Source organism: Miniopterus schreibersii (genome assembly GCF_964146895.1).
Source record: "Miniopterus schreibersii genome assembly, chromosome: 1".
Taxonomy (NCBI): Eukaryota; Metazoa; Chordata; class Mammalia; order Chiroptera; family Miniopteridae; genus Miniopterus; species Miniopterus schreibersii.
The window spans coordinates 179,929,059-179,951,155 of record NC_138101.1 but is presented as its reverse complement, the minus strand read 5'-3'; the positions used below and the strand labels follow the sequence as shown (position 1 = coordinate 179,951,155).

Below are 22,097 nucleotides of genomic sequence, written 5' to 3'. Positions count from 1 at the left end.
ACTTGCCTAAGGTGGCGTCTGCCAGGTGTCCTCACCATAATGTTACTATCTTTCTCCTTATTGTTTACAAATATTTTTGGGAAGATAGTTTGAAATTATGCAAATCCTGCTTCTCCTGTTTCTCCTTAAACTGTCACCTACTGATTTTAGCATCCATCAGTTGTGTCTAATAAAGTTTACAATTGTAAGAACTGGTCTCAATAATGGTGTTTTGGGCCTGTGGGGATCAATTGGTGGTCTTAGTTAATTTCCACAAAACCACTGTGACCACACAGACTTGTTTGTGGTCTCATTTCCTGGAAAGAGAGGAAAAGTAACTACAATGTATTAATTTGGTGTCTGGCATATAACACAAGGTCATATACACAGGGGGCCCTCATTGCCTCTACCTGATGCTATAAATACAAGATACACTGACTCCTCAGATCAGTAAGTCTTATACTTCACATCAGCACCAAACATTCATTCATCTGTGAAACATACACTGGGCTCGCCTAGTCTGTGGTCCTTGCCTTCCAGTAGTCCCTACACTGGTTATGAACCAGTGCATCAGGAAAGCATTGCGCAGAAACAAGGTGTGAAGGGTGACTCAAAGCAGTGGTGGGAGAGCATCTCCATCTTTGGGAGGGAGGGGGTCACACAGGCATCACAAGCCTAGGAGAGGCAAGAGCTTGTGAGGCGGGTAAGGGAAGGGAGAACTACCCTCTAATGCATGCACTGGGCCAGGAGGAAACACATCTCCATGCAGAGCAGAGCCTGAGAAAGCCCTCCCAACTCTGGTACCATGTGGGTTTCTATCCTGCACCTTGTTCACTGGCTTCTCGCTCTAAAAAAAGATGTCCCTGAGTAACGTCAAGTGTTTAAACAAATGTGGCCCTCTGACAGTCTATCTTGATTTCAAAAATAAAACATGGAGGAGCAGCTGAAGCACATTCCCTTTTAACCAACTCCCACGAACCTCTGAGCTGATACGGCACAGGTAACATGGAATCCTGAATGCGCTGTAGGTCGGACTTCAGACAAGCAGTGTTGGGACTGGGCAGATCATAGCCAAGAAAGAAGAAGATGTTTGTTTTCAAAGAAGTAAACATGCAAACTTTCATACCTAATAGCCTCCTTGCTACTAGAAGCCCTGAGCAGGTAAAAAGTCAGCAGCAGAACATTCCTAGGCTAGTTTCTCAAGAAGTTAGTGCCCCAAATCTCCCTGAGAAGGACTGCATAATTAGAGAGCTCCCTTCAAACAAATTACACACAGTTTATGTGATCACAATAAAAAGTAAAAGGACATTAAAACAATCAGTTATACATATATAAAATCTTTCCCTGTTAATTTTGGCAGAAATTAACTGTTAAGTTCAAGAGCACAGAGTACAATGTGGTTCAGTGGAATAGACTTGTTGACTTGAGTTCATCACTGACTTGAAATATAAGACTGTCTGTATCAAAAAACTAAACACAGAATAATTATCTTTATCCCAAAACACCAATCAGAAAGAATACATGCACCCCTATGTTAATAGCAGTGTTATTTACAATAGCCAAGACTGGAAACAGCCCAAGTACTCATCAGTAGATGAGTGGATAAATAAGATGTGGTACATTTACGCAATGGAATACTACGTAGCTGCAAAAAAGAAGGAACTCTTACCCTTTGCAACAGCATGGATGGACCTGGAGATTATTATGCTAGGCAAAATAAACTAGCCACAGAAAGACAAATAGCATATGATCTCACTTACAGTGGAATCTAATGAACAAAACAAACTAACAAAATAGAAAGAGGCATGGATAATAAAGCAGACTGACAGATCTCAGAGAGGAGGGGACTAGGGGGTCTGAAAGAGATTAACCAAAGAACATATATGCATAATAGCCCACGGTCACAGATAATAGTCTGGTGAAGGCTGAGGGGAGGGAGGCAATGGGGAGGAAATGGGGGACATGTGAAATAGTGTCAACAGTAAAAAAAAAAAAAATTATTATCTTTTAAAAAAACCTCTGAAGTATAAGGCATCTCATAGTAGTTTCTTCAAGCCTAACAACAATGCTATACTCACAGGATTAAAAAAAAAAAAAAAAAGAACAAAATAAGCAAGGTTTTTACAAATGTGCTCAGCTGTATGGTGTCCCCTGATGTTCTATAAGTACAGTACAATACTCTACTAAAACATATAATAGCTACTTAATGATGCTCATTTAACAAACTGAAACTTGAAGTATAGCTTCTGAGAGCAAAATTAAGAGTACAACAGAGAGCTAAAGCTGTCACTTCAAGTACAAAGGAAGTTAAGTGCATATATTCTAAAGAAATGGTGTTCAAGATGGCTGATTACAAGAGGGTGGGAGATAAATAAAGAAAACTGGACATTACAATAGCAGCTGAAATCCACGTTGCTGGAGTCTCAAACTGGTGATCCTGGGGCCCAGCATACTGCTGAACCTGATTTGTGTGGGTGTGTGGATGTGAGCTCCAAAACATGGGTGTGTGGTGGGGTGGGGAGAGGTGGAGGTGGGAGGTGGGAGGTGGGAGGTGGAGGGGGGGGAGCAATAAAACACAGTCATATCTGGTGTTTAAAGTTACCAGAAGGATAATCAGGTGCACAAGCAGTGGTACCCCTCTTTTTGGGAGTGGGGAAATATTCTTAGATGAGCTTCAGACCAGATAATGGCATCTTTTCCTGGCCACTGGGCAGCAGGGAGAGGCCCTTCCCTATCAGGGCATCTTCAATAACCTGATGTTGAGTATGACACCCACCTAGCATCAGATAAGGCTATCAACCTTTTGATTGATGGGGCAACAAATTCCACAGCCAAGGCAATGCATGTGCTCCTCTCTTTTCTATTAATGCATCTCTCTGAGTGAGATTCAGGGAGGTGGTGCCTCAAAGGCAATTGTGTACTCAGTACAAAATTGAAAAAGTCCTGTCTGGGAACAGCAAATGAGGTGAGTAACAGCTAGGAAAAAGTCACCTCCTCAGTCAGCCATGTCAGCTATGGGTAACAATTATTCTATAACTTAGTATTTTCCACTTACGAATTACCTCGTACTTTCATCATGGTGACTATGTAAATAAAAGTTAAACACAAAACATATGTACTCAAAGGGAGATGACCAGATTAATTCTCATGCTTGCCTACAGCCTAGTTTGTGCCTCTCTAGGAAGGCTGTGGTTCCATCACTTGGACTTACCACAATGACAGCTTTCCCTTGGGGTTCTATGAGCACTAAGTGAGGTGGTCTGCATAAAGCACAAAGTAATGGCAATAAATGTTAGCTATATTATTACTACCATTTAATCCTCAGTGAGTCTCAGTAGATACATCGTACATACTAGCAAAAGAGCAAAGAGAACTGAGCAGGAGAAAGGACCGGAAAAAAGAACACTGATGGTGTGTTGCTTATTTTAGTAAGTGCAAACAGTGGGATTCCTCTGCTAGTCCAAGATCTTTCCAGCAATGGACTGGGCTTACATGTTGAAGCCAAATATCTTCTAAAGACTAAATTTTCAAAATAACTATGTTTATAAAAACATCAGCCAAACTCAATTAAATTTTACATATAATGATGACAGTAGAGTACATACAGTAAAGGAAACTGTTTTCCCTTAAAGACTTCGCCACAATGAAGTTGGGAATGCATTAAACAGAAGAACAGAAAATATGTGGTGATACAGAGGTGGGAATGACAACCAGGCCGGGAGCGCTATACACTGCTGCTGGGAGATAAATTACACCTAGCATTGATGGACTCCTTCAAAAGGATGGGCTCCCTAAGGCTCTGGATAGGGAATATGACTTAGACTTGGTGCACTAATTGCGGCAAATCAAATTATGTAACTATGATAGAAGTATAGCTATTACATAAATATTTTAATACACAGTTATACTTTAGGGGTATAACACCAGCTTCAAATGGTGTACTCATAGTCATAATTAGTTGTATATCATTATACTGTGACAAATGACCCGTTTGATTTGAAAATGCTAAGGTGTGTGGCCCAAGAAAACACAGCAGACACTCTACATAACTGTTCACTGAACTGGCTTCCTGGGTTAACTGCTGCTCCCCTCTGTAAGCCACGGTGATGAATGCCCAGCGGCACTAGCAGGCGATCTCCAGTGCCACACACAGGGGTTCTGCTCCCACCAGCTGGACTCCCTGCCAACAAAGAGTCGGCTATGTCTTCCAAACCTGTTTATGCCAGTTGACTTGTTGCTGTGATTATGAAATTTAACTAAATATTATGAAAGCTTATGGAACATGAGCACAAAAAATAAATCTTGTTCCTACTAAAAACTAAGTTGAAGGCTTTGGAAAGATTTAATAAAGTCACTAAAAAGAAAGCTGTTGGATTAGATGTGGGTGAGACGGCTACAAAAAAATGAGAAAAAATATGAAACCTCATATTTTAAAATATTCTGATTGCTTTGCTAGTGTCTGTGTTTTTGCTCTTGTGGTCTGTACTATTAATACAAATACAGAATTCAAAATAATAGAATCACTGTCAAAGAAAAGCCCTTGGCCTCACAAGAGCTTGGCAAATATACTTTTATATATTTTAATGAAAATAAAATACTTTGAATATGTATGCTTTTTAAAGATTTCCTGATTTAACTGATATTTTCAATTAACCAGTTCCAATTACGCTGGCTAAGAGGGTATTTTCCATGCTTCAAATTAGAAACTACTTTGGACTGGTGGCTTTTAAATTTATGAAGTGTTATGAGCTAAGCTGGATTACTCTGGAATATAGGCATTCAAATATTTATCCCAAACTTTGGAGAGAGAAAAATACTTTAAACAAATTTCTACCAGATTTAAACATAAATATATACTCCCTCCCTTTAGACTAATATAGCAGAGAGCTGAGTACCGCAGTTAAGAACATGTCTCTGGTCGGACACATGAAAGGTGGAATCCTGCTTCCAGCACCACTAGCTCCATGACAGCTTAACCGCTAATGTCACGTAAGCCCAGTTTTCTCATCTGGAAAATGTCACCGATAACGGAACCTACCTCAGTGGGCAGAGAGCTTGAAAGTACATAATAAGTACTCGAAAATTATTCATTATTAATATTATCATATCGCCTAACTGGAAAAAAGTACCTACTTTACTATACATAAATAAGATTATACTAATATGTTCTTTCTTATGTTGGACTTAAAGTGTCGGTTTTTAGCAAGATGGCCTCCACCTGCAGGCAGCTCAGAAACACCTGTGGATAATTTCCCCAGGTACAATGGATCAAGCATTCTTAATTAGGTGCGCTACTGCTGCCTAAGGAATATTTGGCAATGCCTGGGGACATTTTAGGTTGTCACAACTGGGGTGAGGGAGGGGACACCTATTGGCATCTAGAGTGTAGAGGCCAGGGATGCGGCTAAAATCCTAAAATGCATAGGATAGCCCTCTCCAAAGAACTATTTGGACCCAAATGCCAAGATGGCAACATTGAGATACCCTGTATCTTAAAGGACAGTATAAGAAAAGGGATTTCTAAAATCTGAACTCCAGAAAACTATTCTGAAGGAATAACGATTGCTTAAAAAATGAAATTGGGATCTTCATTATCATGTTGATTCCAGGAGCACTGCCACAAATATTTAGGAGACATACATACTTGTAACAAGATAAGATTCTTTTGGTCAATAAACCCTCTTCAATGGGTTTGTGAGAACCTTATGATAAGTTTTATTCTAAAGCCATAATGAGTACTAGAAATGCAATGTCATTCAGAAAAATAAACCTAAATAAAATTTGAAAACTCCGAAGTCTGAGATAAAGCTGTGTACAAAGCATGATCCAACAATAAATGTATATATTTTCTCCCACAGAATAAAAACAGACTAAAGGAAGTCATCAACATGTTAAGGGTACTTATCTCTTCTGTGCTTTTTTAACTCAAATACAGAAGAGCTAAATTTGATTCCTCGCTCTGAAACTTATGGGCTCTGTGACTTCTGTCAAATAATGTAATTAATTCCCACTAAAATGCCTGTGAAACAAATAGAAATACATTACAATTCCCATTAACTGATGAGAATTCTGAGGCAGAAAAGCAATGGTCCTGTACTAATTACAAAAGTGCTGAATTAATGAAAGGTAGCATTAAGATTATCTTTGTCATCCTTAAGATAAAGCTATATTTAAAATATTTTCAATTTTAACATTTATCTCTAAAGGATACACAAGTCTTCTATACAAAGACTATAATCTCATCCACTAAATCAAAGCTTATATTTTTTTAAAAATATGAATATTTAATATACAAGACTTTTTAATACCTGAAAGGAGGAACTAAAAAAATGCAAAAAGAAATATGTTGCAGCAAATACCTATTTAACTATTTTACCATTAAGAAAAAAAATAGGAACACATGAAAATCTTATGTCACACCTCTAAAAAAAAAAAAAAAAACCCAAATAGTACTCTCTTTCAGAAAGTACAGCACAGAAAATTAAAATAACACAAGAGCTCCACTCACCCTTCTGATAGAAGAATTTCCTGTAGTAGTAGGCGCCGAGGTCCACGTGTTCCACAATGTACCTTTTCACTCGATCCAGATGCAACACCAAGTTCTCCTTGGGCACTTCGAGTACTGCCACTCCTGCATTTGTGCAATGGGAGCTGAGTGCAGACTCAAAGGAGGCACTTTCACACCCACTAAAGGAACCAGAATTTGACTTTGACAGGCTGATTTTCCTTTCACCCTCTCCACCAATCTCGTTCCGAAAATATGGGCAGCTCATTACGAGTTCATTGCTTTTATCGTCTCCCTGGTCCATGCCGAGGCTTCCTTTGGAATTCAGGTCCTCGGTGCTGCCCATTGGGGAGTTAAAACTGGTGGAGTGGGACAGTGGTCCTGACACCAAGGATGCTACAGCAGCTGCCGAAGCCCCTGTGGTGGTGTTTCTCCGTTTAATGACATTGTGCCTGTTCATGATCGCCTCATTCAAGTCAAACAATATACTCTGGACATCGTAGTGGGCAAAGCACTTTGGACACGTCCAGGGTCTGACGGAGTCTTCTGATCGGTTATCTTCAAGATCCGATGATTTCCCAAGTTCGTCACCTTTGGCATTGCGTAATTTACGAAAAATGGAAGAGTCTCCAGTTTCAGACTTGGACCGTCGCTTGAGTGGTTTCTCCCTTTCCTTGAAGAGCCTGAGGTTGTCTCTCTGTGTGATGGGCCCATCTATAACATCCAAAGAGAAACCAGAACCCTTGCCCCCACCGGTGATGAGAAAGTCACTGAGCTTGGTTGGAGTTGGACCTCGGTCAGATTTGTCATCTTTGTAGCCCTTTAGCAAGTCAAAGAAGCTCTCTCCAGACGTTCCCTGCTTGTCAATTGAAGATGTGCTACCGTATTCCCTGTGCAGTGATGGCCCAGTCTTGTAAGTGGGCGAGATACATTCATCGAAGCTATCCACGTCAAGCTCACTTATGGTGATGTCGCTGTTGCTCCGCTGCCGAATCCTGCGGAGAGCCTTCCTAGGGGAGCTGGGGTAGGCTTCGGGCATGAGGAATCTGGAGTCCATGTTCTCCAACGGCCTCGTCTTGTTTTTCAGTGTGTTCTGTATGCTTTTTAACATGGCTGAGTCACTGGAATTGAGGCTAACAGAACTTCCCTGACTCACAGGACTGCTTTTGGAGGACATGCTTTCAAGGCAACTTGAGGTTTCTATTTCCTGACTTGAACGGCTAGATTCTTTGACGTTTTCCTTCCTTGGGGGCCAATCTGCAATCCTAGCCCTAACCCCCATCTTTGGGACTCCGGGGGTCGAGGTTATATGATGAGGACCTTCACTGCGGGGGGGCCCTACAGGAGCCATGACCGAGGACCCCAGGCTGCCGTTTTGGGACCGGAAGCGCCGCATGTAGAAGTCGTCAGTGTGGACTTTGGGAGGGCCATCTGTGCCGACCACTGAGGCCCTGTCAGTGGCGATAGGCCTCTCCGTCTGCGACCGTTTCAAGCTGGTCATGATGGGAAAGCAATCAGACTTAAATCCCTGCAGAAAAAACCACCATATCCAGCTTTAAATGTGCACCTCCCTTTTGGAGAAGAGTTTCCAGCAAATACAGCAGTTGCATAAGATCTTAATATTTTTCATTTAAAAGGTTAAACGATGCCTTATTTTCAAGCTTCTGAAAATCCAGGTCTTCAAAACATTATAATCCACGAGAGTTCCTTTGCTTCACTTTGATAGATAGCTTTCTTTCAGAAAAAACTGAATGGAACTTGTATTACTGGGACTCTGTGGCTGCCATAATCCCATGCTTTCCCTAAGAGAGAGGAGGACAACTGGAATTAGCATTTGATCAATACACCTAAAAATAAATATGCAATGGCCAAAACCAGACACATGAAAATAAAAGACTCCATAATGGATGTGGTTCACAGTTCACAACCCAATATTTTAGCAAAGCAGGTTTGAAAGAAAGGAAGAAAGCAAAAGCATTTAATAAAACCCATCATTTAAATTAAATATATATACACATATACATATACATATGTATATGTGTGTGTGTGTGTGTGTGTATATATATACACACACACATACATATATATAAAGACTATTAATACTTCAGCTTAATTGAACTGTTTCATATAATCGGAGGACATGGAGGATCTCATTCCAGGACACTAAGGCTCCAGCCCCCAGTGCAGACCAAGTACACACTCCAATGACCTCTAAAAATACAGACTATCACGAACCACCATGCTGACCAAAAGTTTGAGACATAACAGAGTTCAGTACTTACAGCAACACACAGTCAGTTTTTTAACAAGACTAAAAATTGAAAAATCATTTTATTTAATGTGGAGCAACACTCACTTTTTAACACCTTCTGTATTTCAAAATCCTAACTTGTCTCATTTCTTTACAAAGGCTCAACATAGTTGGAAAGAGCAAACACGACAGAAAATAAACGGTTTTCTGAAAGCCACTCTATCTAGCATTCTGTATTTTCCTCTATTTTATGACTTACCTCACGAGGAATATTTCAGAAAGAATCCAGCACTCACCACCACCTCTTCCCAAGCTCTCTCCAGCTTCATCTGCTCCTAAAGCTCGGAACTATTTGACTAATTAACAAAATGCCTGCATTTCCTTACACACTGCAACCTACCCCACCCTTCGGCGCTAATTTATGAAGAGAGCGGAAACAAAATGCTGCCGTAACTAGACCTCTGCACACTCCCCAAGAGGCGACTGGGAACCGGTAGCATCCTTTCAGGTGAGGGCCAGGAAAACGAACTTCCTAGTGTGCACAGCAGTCGAGAGGCACAGATTCTGAGCACAGAGTCCTGCTTGGTGGCGAGCATCCTGGAAATAAAGGCAGAGGACCCTTTCCCCAGACTCCACATGTGACACAAGGGGTGGCCTTTACATTCTTGCCAAATCCATGTTGGGAAGACGCTGCTGACCCAGCACCACGCTGACAGGGCTGCATTGTCTACAAATCACGGCCGACACCCCTGGAGGACGACCCGCACTCCCCGCTCCACGCAGCGGTAACAGGCACTTACTTCCAGGATAATTAAGCATCTTGCTCCTCGCCTTCCTGCCTGCAAAGCAGCAGCTTTAATTCCTCTTGCACTGTGCAGAATCGCTTTAAAAGACTCGCTGCTATTTAAAGGCTGGAACATTTGGGGTGTTTCAAAAACTGCACGCTGCCTGCAGAATGCAGGGCCAGCCGAGCTCCAGCTGGGCTGGGCTGGGCTGGGCTGGGCCGGGCCGCAGGGCAGTCGGTCAGATTGAGCCAATTGTTCTCACTCCCCTCCTCTTCCCCACCTTTTGTGAAGGGGATAATGTTTTGCATTGCTATCTTATTAAACCTAGCTTTTGAGCTTTCTGGAGAGTTCTGCTGTCACATGGCTGATTTCCTTTCCGTCTCAGAACTTTACAGGCTCCTATTCAATGGTCAGCCTTCAAGTGGAAGAATGTGCTAACTGTTGCATCCAGAGAAGGCACGTGTGGCCACAGCTCATCAAGAAGTGGCCCTCATAAAATGGGAGGAAAACCAGTCACCTGAGCCAAAGTGCAAAGTAAGCCCTAGTCCATCTCCAAAGAAAAAATCTTCTGACAATCCAAACCAGGACTTTTGGGCTATTTTTTAACTAGAAAAGAAAAATGCTGTTTATTTCAATGAAATACTTTTCAGAGCAAGAGTACACTAGCAGAAAGAATGACTCTAAGTGGACTCTTATAAAAACCAGATGCTTTCAACATTTCTCACAATCTCACGGAAATCAACATAAACCACCTATTATTGCCAAACTTTCATTCTCAAAAGGGCCAACACACCAATCCCACCATGATAAAAACTCATTCTTGCCACATGTCATTTCCCTTAGAAAACAGTTTGTTGCAGGACTGTCTTTTTAAGGACATGTGGAGTTATATCGATGGTAGGAGGAAACTAAAACCAGCACTAAAATACAACAAATTGAACTGACTTGGAAACGCCCAATCCTGGCCATTACTACTACAATACTCCTCTTCAGAACATTGCATTTGCTTCCTATATACGTTAATGGATTTTTAAAAATCTTATTTTAATCATAAAAATGTCTTCACAATTTAAAAGAAATGTTAAGCCTCCTATTGCATTTTTCTATAACAACTCAATTTTTTAAAATTTCAAAATATATATGGGCCTACGGGGGGAAGGGGGAGAGTGCCCACAGTTTAATGACTTGTAAAAACTGAGGTTCAAGACAGACAACTAAGTTAAATGATTTTTTCCTTCTTTCCTACTTTCTCTCTCTTTCCCTCCCTCCCTCCCTTTCCCCACCATTATTTATATCATCAAACCCATTCTGGTGCAATATAAACTCTGGACACTGACTAGAATCTGCAGAAGTACATATGCTGTGGATTTATTCCACTACTAGTAAAAATAGAGATGTCATCCATTTGTGTAACACAGGCATACCTAGGAGATCAGCAGGTCCGTTCCAGACCAAGGGAACAAAGTATCTCGATAAAGCCAGTTGTAAGCTTTTAGCTGGGGGAGGGACTTACCTTCAATTTATTTTAAAAAATGCAACATCTTTGAAACGCGGTAAAGCAAAGTGCAATAAAATGAGGTATGCCTGTGTGATGGCAGATCAGTAACACCTAAAACCTATTTCTTTGGGTTGATGGAAATAGCAAGCATATGATGACAATTATTAGTTAATTACCTTGATGATCAGCAAATCTGCCTAAGCATCACGGAATATGGCAAAAAACAACAGAATTAATCAGAAGAGCAGTCCTAATTTATAGCCCGTCACCTCCATCTGTTGAAAGAGCAGGTTATATAAAAAATTTCCTTGTTACACGTTTAATGTTACAGCTCTAGGTACGATTTGAGTCCATGGAATAGTAATCCCACGGTATTTAGCTAGAACACCAATCCCACTTTTAGTTCAGTGCATTGTTGGAAACTATCAGAAAACGAGAATATCCATCCAATTCTACTAGTTGAAAGTCTTTTCATCATTCAGAGTCTATCACAACACAACCTACCACCCTTTTCTGAGAAAGCTATTCTTCCAGAAGTGCCCTCTCCTCTCTTAAATCACCCCCAGCCTTCCTGCATTCTCTCCTGAGCATGGAACCCACACCTGGTGCTAGGGATGTTTGAAAACGCAGTCCCTCCCTCCCTCCCAGGGAAGCTGTAGGTGTAAACCAATCCCAAACCAACCCCAGTCATTCCAACTCTGAGACATTTACACCGCTGACCCCTCCTCCTTCCTGAAATTCTCTTCTCTAGACTTCCAGGTCAACCAAGTTCTTTATTTTCTCTTGCCTCTCCCTTTATGCTCACTCCCAGTATCACTGGGAGGCTACATTTAAAAGCTGGTGGTTCCAGGGTGGTATCCTCGGCTTACTTCTCTTACCACGTTTCACATTTTTGGAAGGGGTTGTAAAGGGTACAGTATTAGGAGGAAGCACATGAGCCCCGAGGCCCTAGGATGTGATCGCAGGCCTGGGAGCACTGGAGTAAACATGTTTCTCGAGAAAGCAGGTGCTGACTTGGTCCGTGCAGCTTAACGAAAACAGAATAATGAAACCGCTTGGGGAGCTCCCTGCACGGCAGCCAGCACTGTCTGGTGACGTTACAGGTACCTGCCGCTTTAACTATCATCTCTATGCAGTTACCTCCAAATCTCTACTCATGATCTTCTCCCCCAAACTCCAGATAAAATATACGCGAATGCTCATTTGATATCTCCCTTATTTATCTATTTTCTACAATTTATTAACTAACAAGGAAAAAGTAGGGGGAAAAAATCATTTTCTCCCAGAAATGAATGGGTGGTAAGGAAGCGAGAACAATGCATAATTCAAGGAACCAAGTGAAAGGAGCAACATGGGAAACTTTCCTTGTGCCAGGGGCATAAAGAATAGTTTAAAGGCTACACAAGAAGGCTTGGGAAGGAAAAGCAAAACATGACAACAACACAACAACAAAACCAACAACAACTACTGTTTCTTTCCTGAAATAACTTGTAATACAATATGGTAGCATTCCTCATGAAACACTTCCATGCTCCACAGCGGTGCTCTGTTAGAGTCCTCAACTGGCGTAGCCCCCAATACAGGGCAAGCGGGGTTCCAGTGATAACTATCAAAATGCTCCAATAATTCAGAGCTATACAATCTCAGTACTGATGAAAATGTCACTGTAAATCGTTTATGAAGTCGAATAAACATTCAGAATGCCCATAAGTACTCTTACTTTAGAATGTAATAGAAAACTTCACTTGAAAACGGAAATTTAACTTCACAGTGCCTGAACATTAGAGTAGCTAAGATAACTAAATAAGGCGAACTATTTTCTTTATGTCTCTTCTTGGCTGTCCTGAATTTCACTCGCATTACATAAAAGTAACATCTCATATAAAGGAACGTCTCACGCTTTCGAGTTGTCCTGAAACATACAAATGTCTCGGTGCAATGTCATGGGTAACTGCAGCTTTATGAGTCAGCACAAAAGGTTTTAGAATGGAATTTCCCCCTTCAACAAAAAGCAGGAAGGACTGGGAAAGACGGACTTGATAAATCTAGTTCCTGCTCTCCAAACGTTACCTATCTGAAAAAGACAACGCTGATAGGAAAGCCAATGCAAATAACTTGCCCTGAAATTAACCAAGTGGAAAAAGAAGTTATGGATACGAAACATACATAACAGGATGAAGTTCATTTAGATTTAGATAAGAAAGCAATTTAAAATATGCCTGTTTGACCAAGTAAGAACCAAAACAGAGGATGACACTTGTCTCTCACCTGCCCTCTGACCTAAAAAAGTTCAGTGAATAGAGTGACTCTTCAAAGGCCTTCCACAGCTTGAAGATACTTAGCATACCTGAGTGTGAAGGAAAACAAGAAAAACTAGCAGAACACTCGGCGACAGAAGAGGGGTAATAGAAGAAGGAAGTATGGAGCAAACTACATGGTGGAATTATTGCTAAGTAGTAAAATGATTCAACAGTTTGGCAAAATGAAGTCTACAAATAAAAATGCACTTACCTCTTATATTTAAATGAGCAATTACTTATTGCCAAAGAGCTGGGTTTGAGGTGCTTAACGTAGGAAGGTAAAAGGCAGTAGGTAGAAAGGTAATGGTGAATCAGAATTATTAGAGAAAAATAAGTGTTTGAGGTGCAGTAAACCAATACTTTCAAGGAAAAGAAACTGGAGCTCACCAACTCATCAGGAGCACTGTCAGGGTGCCCATGCCTGGCCTCAGGACATCAGAGACCAGGCTAGATCAATAAAACCAATGGGTGTTTTTAATGTACTAATTTGTACATTAGCATTCATTTAAAATACATTAAAATGTATTCACCAACACTGTAAACTGTGATCTGGTGCTGAACAGCTGGTTGTCACATATGCTCTGATACTAAACAACTTATCACCAAGTGTGATCTGAGGAAAAGGGAGTGTGAGAAGTGGATGCCAGGGTGGGCAACCAATAAACGTCTCCATACGGGGGGAAATGCTTGTCAACTTTTCCCAAACTGTGCTTCCGATTCTTAAAGTTATTAATTCCCAGGAAAAGGGTCCTAGAATTAAAGAAGGCAGGGACACACTATATATCACCCCCCTTAGGACATGATAATACAGCTCCAGTTAAACAAACAAACCAACATCACTTTTTAAAATGAAGATATTTCTTAACTGATTTGACCACAAACTCACTTAAAAAAAAATAGAACATTTTTATATGGTGCATCCAACTGAACGTAACTGGGGACAAACAGGACCAGTTTTAGAATTCATGATACAAATTTGTATACACATTATAAATTTAGCTATTTTTTTTTAAAGTTACATGTAGATATATAAACAAGCCAAAGAAAGTTCATCAAAAGATTTATGTTTGTCTTTAGATAACTGCATTATGACCAATTTTTTTGTTTTTATATTTGTCTATATTTATTTTCTAAAATTAGCATGTGTAATTTTTATAATCAGAAGGAAAAAATTAGGAGAAAAATAATAATAAATCCATCCTTCTGTTGCTTAAAAAAGACAGTAAAATATGATCTGGGAATTTGGTATAATGCACACACATTGGAATACTAGTTATAAAATGCTGCACTATGTTAAACCTCCAACTCCGACCATTCAAATCACCGAACAAGTCGAAACTGAACAGATGTCAGGTCCCTCCAATGAGATGATCTTGTGCTAAATCCCCTGATTAAAATGAAATCAAAGAGGGCTACATTAAGTATAGAATACTAAAGATTATAAGATGAGCAATATTTATAGGATTTAAGTGACTACTTCATAGGTGATTAACACAATTGCTTGTATTTCCCCATTTATAGATGCTTTCTTTATACTTAATACTGACATAAATGTCCCCTCCTGCCCAAGAGTCTCATTTCATTAGATTGTAATGACCTGGCAAATCAGGTGAGGCTGTCTAAACAAAGCAGAGACTGAGCCATCATCCCTCGTCGCCCTCTCCTGGGCCACTATCTACTATCCCATGTACCTGGATGCCTCACCTTCTGTCCTCACAATCCCCCTGCTGCAGTGATTCAGGTTAAATGTGAAGAATGTCAGCATGTGGACTGCTAGGCCAACACTCTGGAGAGCATTATTAAAGGGCTCTGAGGCTGAAGGACCTGAAACTGTATATTTAATCCGCAGAGGAAGAGTCTAGTAGCATTGCCTTTCTCCTCTGAGGTCAGAAGGGCAAGGATGGCCTGAACTCTTTAAGTCAGATTTAAATTAGATAAGCCACGAAAGCTGCCTTGGGTCCACCTGTGATGAGCTCGGCTGAGAATCAGCATCACGAAGACAACCTGCAGGCGGCCAGTGTGGGCTGTCTGAGCACTGTTCAGTGCTTGCACTAAGGCGGTCACTATCAGGAGGAGACCAAGGGGGAACAACTCCACCTCAAGTCCCTGTCCTCCAACTGGAAAAAGACCAGAGTGTGGGAAACCAGAGGGTTCGGCATGTCAAAACCGGCCTACTGAAAACATGATTTTCCCATCTGAATATTTATATTCCAGAAAGAATGTAAGGGCACTCGAAAAGCGCATTTAAATTTAACGTAGGAAGAGAGTAGATCATAAAGTTCCTTCTAAGCACAACTCTAATACCCAAATCATTATTAATCATGATTAATATCAACAGTAACCTTATTTCACTCAGATTTTTAAAATACCACCCAAAGACTAAGAGCTTAAAAGAAAAGAATTATAACATAAAATCACTCCACATTGCCTCAGCATTTCCTTCAATACAGAGACTGCATTAAGTACAGATGGCTCATCTGCTTCACTGTCCTATTTCTGGGTCTAGGCTCTCTCCCTGGTGGCTGAGAGCAGAACCTGTCATCCTCCACCCTCTGACACCTGCTCATCCCTCCAGTCCTCACAAGCCCCCTCTGAGGTGAGTATCTCCACTTGCAGAGAGGCAGGTAGCCTGTTTCTCACACAAAGTGCTTGCTACATAGTAGTGCATGCTCTCTCAGTAAACACCAGGCTGGCAGAGAATTCACGGCAGAAAAACCACTTTGAAAATACATTATAAAGGAACTTACAGCCTGAGTACCACTTCTAGTCCAACCCAGACGTGAATCTCCAAATCCAGCAGAAACGCATCCAGTGCGGGAAATATTAATAATTAACCTTACAATGCTACTCATCGTGCAGGAACCTTCGGTGGCTCCTCAACTGCAATCCCGTTGTTGTGATTTAGGCCTGGAATTCAGGACCGCTTGGCTCCTGACCCTAAAGTGCTTCCTCCTTCTTGTGACAGCGGGAAATAGGTCTGCCATAGACAGATTGTGGACCTGGTCATAAAGCTCTATCAGACGACTGAGCCTGGGTTGAGGGTGTCCCTCTCTCACCTCACATTCAGAAGTTAAAGTTGTGAGTTATTAGAAAGAAGACCTTGGAACCCTTATTTCCCACAAGTGATGTCTAGGGCCAGACAGCATAAGTCCACCAAGGGTTGACCAGCCAGGAGCAGAGCCCATGTCTGAAGCCAGACCTTGTGTTCCCTGACTCCTATCCTGTCTGCTACACCTGCTATCCTGCAGAATATGCTTTCTACAACCTGCTGCCAGCCATCAGAGCTACTGTTTGAGTGTGTGTGATGCACCTGTTGCTGCACACCACCTCGTCTATCCCTGTGGCAATCTGCGGGAGGTACCGTCCACCAGTCCGTGCAGAATGCCTGCTGCTCAGAAGACACTGGAGCACTGCCCTAGGGGTCTGAGATGCCACATCCCTTGCACCAGAGCACCCTCCCTCCTAAAAATGCCTCTCCTACTATGTTCTGAAATTCTGTGCTTCACTCTACACAGGGTCGGGCCTTTTCTCCTCATTTAGATTATGAGGTTCCTGAGGACAGAGATCCGTCCATTCCTTATCTCCAAAGTGCCTGAGTTCAGTGTCCTTGCACTGGATTGATGAGAAACAAGTCACATGGTGTCAGCTAAGATAAATTAGAAATGAACTGATATATCAACAGAATTTATATTGTAATCCAAGATGTAATTAGTTATCTCATAAATATTAGGGTGAGGGAGACATGTCAAAAAGAAGTCCACATAACAAAAATTTAATATAGATTTCAGCTTCATCTGTCTCCCATAAAGAGCCTTCACAACTGCAGTGCATGAAAAATAACCACAGTCTGACCTTCCTCCCTCTATCCACTCATCTTCAAAGGGCATGAAAAATAGCCATAAAAAAACAAACAAAACAAAACACAAATCTCTTTAGAAAACAACACGCAGTCCTGGCCAGTTAGGCTCAGGGGTCAGCATGTCGGCCCGCAACTGAAGGGTCCCAGGTTCGATTCCGGCCAAAGGCAGGTCCCTCAGTTGCAGGCTCGATCCCTGGCCCCCAATCGGGGCACATGCGGGAGGCAGACAGTCGATGTGTCTCTCACCTTGAATGTACTCCTGTGCCTTCCGGAGAAACCAAGTGGCAACTTCTGCTGGGACACAGTTCATACAAGTCTCTCCCTCCTTCCAGCTCCCTCCTACCTCCCTGCCCATTTCTCCTAGCTTTCTTCTCCTTCAAGGCTGCACTGGGTATGGTCTGTTCGGGGAAGCTGTCCACACCCCACCCCATCCCCTGCCACGCTACCCTTTTTACAGCATCCCTTTAGAGGGCCGCAGGTGACTTATTAAAAATAAAGACAGGGGCTCTCTACTTTAAAGCAATTATGATTTCACTATGGAACATTACCTTCTAATATCAGCTGTGCTGGCAATAAAAAAAGAGGACTGTCGGTTTGAAGGTTTCTGAAAAAATAATTGATTTTGAAGTGTGTTGGTTTTTTGCGTTTTGTTTTTGTTTTTTTACAAAACTACCATTAAAACAGGTTTAAAAGAAAGAATATGTTGGAATAAGAAATAAGAATTTCAACACAAGCACAAGAAAAAGCCTAACTGGTGTTATAACCATCATGGGTACAATAAGCAACAAAGACACACAGATCAAAACAACTGCATCATTTTATACCTGCTAGGAAAAATTCTAGGAATGTCAGTACTCACTGTTAATGGAGCTACAGCTAAAACAGACATCCTCATATTGCTAGAAGCAATGGAAACGGGAAAAATGGTGGGTAAACCAGAAAATATTCACATTGTTGGGCTCTGTAATCTCTCTCCACATTTGGAAGCATTCGGTTGTCCAGAAGCGGAAGGGATTTTCCCCTGAGCCCCAGGACTCCTCACACTCCTGCCAGCAATCTGCAGCCTTCATTCCTTCAACAGGCCCCCCGAGCTCTGCCAGAATCTCCATTCCTTGTAAACTACTAGCAACCACATCCTTGGTCCCCAAAAGAAAGACAGAACATCTTGATTTTTCAAGGTTTTCTGATGACTCCTCCACACCCAGCCACAAGTGCTTCAGGCCAGGGACTGTGCCTACTTAGCTTTAGTACACTCAGTCCTTAGTAGAGGCTTAATGATAAATTCAACGATGTCTGAATAGGAAAACACCTGGTGCAACAAACACTGAGATGTGATTTTACAGTCTGTAAGGAGACCTATAGTCCAGACATACTCACTACCATGTTATTTACTTATTCATGTATGTTTTTATCAAAGTTATGCATACACTAGGTTAAAGGCAAACAGCACTACAGGTATATAAGGAAAAAAACAAAACTAAAACAAAAAACAAACAGTAGGGCTTTATTTTGCCTTCTCCACTCCCAGGAGCAATTGCTTCAATTCACAGCACTGTTTCCTCCAGTATTTCCATGCTCCTAAAAAACATGCTCACATGCTATTTCTTGACTTGTCAGTCTCATGCTCTGCGGAAGTTCTGTTTGAAAGGTGAGAAATAAGTATGTTTCCAGTGAGCGCCCCCAGCTCCCTTGCCCTATATAGGTATGTACCATAGATGTATGTGCATGTGTGTGTACAGCCACACACATACATACACATATACCTATATAGGCATGTGCGTGTATGCATATATATGTAAAATCGGGATTTATGTTACTATGGCTATATTGGCTCAACTGCTTACTTTATTTTTCCTGGCATTAATAATTGCTTCGTTCCCCCTCCCCCATCCCCATTTGCTTAGTTTCTATGTACTTACCCTTAATTCTTCCTAAACTCAACGAGAAAAAAAAAACAAACCCTCTTCTCATTACTGTTTCTTACATGGCCAAAAGCAACAGGTGCCGTGTCAACTCCATTTCTCTTTCCTGGAGACCCCTCTCCTAGAGCTCTGCACCGTCACGCCCCCATCCCGCTTGGCTGATCACCAGTCCACAGCATGGCACCCCAGAAACATCCCACCATCACATCCTGACAGCTCCCTCCTCTCCTGGGATGGATCCCACGCTTCCCAGATCTTCTATCTTCCTTTCTTAGTTTAATTCCTCATTATGATGGACCACATACCCATTCAGCAACGGCCTAGGAAGAAGTATATACGTGGCAAAAGCTTTGAGACCTGGCACGTCTAGCCTTGAACTGACCGATGGTTTGGCTGGGCACAGAACTCCAGGTAGTAAAATATTTACCATTTAGAATTTTTAGGTATTATTTCATTATTTTCTAGCTTCCACTGTTGGAACTGAAACAGCCAACAGTATTGCGATTCCTGCTCTTTTATACATTACATGCTCTTCTCTAGGAACTTTTTAGGATCTTTTCTTTAATACTGGAGTGTCCTTCGTGTGAGTCTTTATAGTCCTTGTACTGGACACCCAGTGGGTCTCTTCCATGTAAAAACATACTTCTTTCAGTTAAGTGCAATTTTATTTCATTATTTTTTGATAAGTTCCTTTCCTTCCTTTTTTCTTTCATTTTGTAAGTGTTCTATTTATTGGATAGTGGACCACCTGAATAGTTCTTATCCTTCCTCTCCCATCCTCCCATTTCTTTTACTTTTAGGTACTTGGGAGAATTTTTTCAAAACTTCATTTTCCAACTAGATTATTTAATTTTTCATATGGACTCTAGGACCCAATTTTGAAGAAATTTTGTGTCCTCTGATTGTTTCTTCCATTAAAAAAGTTCTGCATGACTGCAACATTTCTGCACTATTTAAGTTTTATTTTCATATTCAAGTGTCTGTATTTTCTGAATTTACTTTTCTTCTGTTTGTGGTGATCACTGTCTTTTTCACATGGAAGGCGTTTGCTTACAGGTCTGCTATCAGTGACTATCCCTTTATATTTACTATCTGTGGAGGGGCAGGGCTTGTTCACTATTAAGTAGGCTTTCCTGTTGGGGGCTGTGTAGGAACCGTTGGTTTACTCAGGAAAGCTGGACATAGGGAAATACGTAATTATGACTGCCTGGCATCTGTGTAGTCTCTGAGCTCTTTTCCTATATCCAGGGAAATTCCTTGCCTTATATAGTCTGTCTTCCAAAACAGAAGCTAAAAATGCCACACTGTCACTTAACCAGCCATTCTCACATATAAGGTGCAGACATACAACCTGCCCCTCAGCCAATGGGATATTCACAGCCTGGGCTCTGAGAGGAGGCAGCAAATCCACTTACGTGGAAGTGGGTGGCAGCAGTGGTGGCCTCGGTATGCAGTGGCACCTGGTTAAAGTGCTGGTGGTGGAAATGCCAAGCTGACACCCGGTGCTCAGGGACAGCACTACAAGATCTTCCCTGTGTAACCTGACTACTGTCTTGGCCACTTGCCATCCCTTGTTCTTGCCTATTTTCCAAACCTAGTTCTACTGCCATCCCAGTGATTCTGCAAGTCACTGAATATTATTTCCACAAATTCCTTTCCTGCTTAAATCAGACAGAGGGTTTTCCCTCTGTACTGGACGACCCCAAAATGCCAGTATTCACTGGTCATTTTTAGAATACACTGTTTTTCTATAGAAGAATAGTTCCATTTCCTGCCTGGCTTCCAACATTCTAGGAACCAATCTTAGCAAAAACGTTGCAAACAATTCCTCCCTGTTTCCAGAGCCTTTATGATCACCCTGACCAGGGAAAGGACCCAACTATCTACCTATAACCAGTCCCACCTCTCAGTCCAATCTTCCCAGCTACTTGGCCTCCAATTCTGGGATTGCATGGGTCAGCATTTTCTAGAATTCCTCTGTAAAAGAATTCACATTCCGCTCTCTCAACATCACTTGATTACAATATATCCATCTGTCCATCACCAAACCTGTCGATACTTCTAATCTGCTCCTATTTCTTTTGTTCTTACATACTTGTCCTTGTATATTTGCATCTTTTTATATTCCTTTAAGAACACTGGGGTGCGGCTTGGGGAGGGGCAGGAAATAACTACAGCATGTGTTCAATCTGATGCGTTTGACTAGGGGCTGAAAACTTTCAATTATGAAATATTGGAAACATGCAAAAACTCTGAGATACTTAGTACCTATCATCCGGATTTAATAAATGTTAAATTTCTGCCAAATTTGCTTCAGAGCAAAAGGAAATAAAATGCTACAAATACAGCTAAAATATCAACTTTCAATTCCATTCTTCTCAGCCTCTCCAGAGAAGCCTCTCCTAAAGATGATACACACCCTTCCCTCAAGTGCTTTGCATGTTTATCCTTTTGCAACTTTGTTTTTTCACCCAAAATTGTCTTCCAGATTTATTCACAGCAATACAAAAAGATTTAGATCCTTTATAATAACCTCTGTATATTTTCCATTCTGTGTGTATACTAGAATTTGCCAATTAAAATCTAGGTTATTTCCAGCTGTTTGCTATTACAATGATAGAATGGCCATTCCTTTCCCATCATCTTTGGGAAAATGCGTAAAAGTCTCTCTCTAGAGGACTCTGGAATTGGGAACTGTTGAAACCTTACTTTGGAGCATCTTTCAACAATATTAGATACTATCAAAATGCTCTCCAAGGTGGTTCTAACAATTTTACAACCCAACAGTAATATAAAATACCATTTGCCACCACACCCTTGCCTTTAAATTATAACCAATATGATGGTACAAAATACTATGTTGTTACTTTCAGTGGCATCTCCCTGAAACGTAGTGAGAATTTTAACTTGTTCATTGGTCTTATGTGCCTATGTTTTGTCCATTTTTCTCCTAGGTCTTTGTCTTCTTTGCTGACTTGTAGCATTTCTTCCTTTATTA

General features: G+C 41.3%; 1 protein-coding gene across 8 annotated transcripts in view; it reads right to left on the bottom strand.

Annotated features, from left to right (window-relative positions):
• SIPA1L1 (signal induced proliferation associated 1 like 1) overlaps positions 1-22,097 on the bottom strand; it is a 392,555-nt gene that overhangs the window by 122,732 nt on the left and 247,726 nt on the right. For all 8 annotated transcript variants that reach the window (XM_081116818.1, XM_081116817.1, XM_081116822.1 and 5 more), the window contains one exon: positions 6,488-8,286. In XM_081116818.1, coding sequence (XP_080972944.1) covers positions 6,488-7,985 — 1,498 coding nt within the window. In that variant the 5' untranslated portion in view covers positions 7,986-8,286. The remainder of the gene's footprint in view (positions 1-6,487; positions 8,287-22,097) is intronic.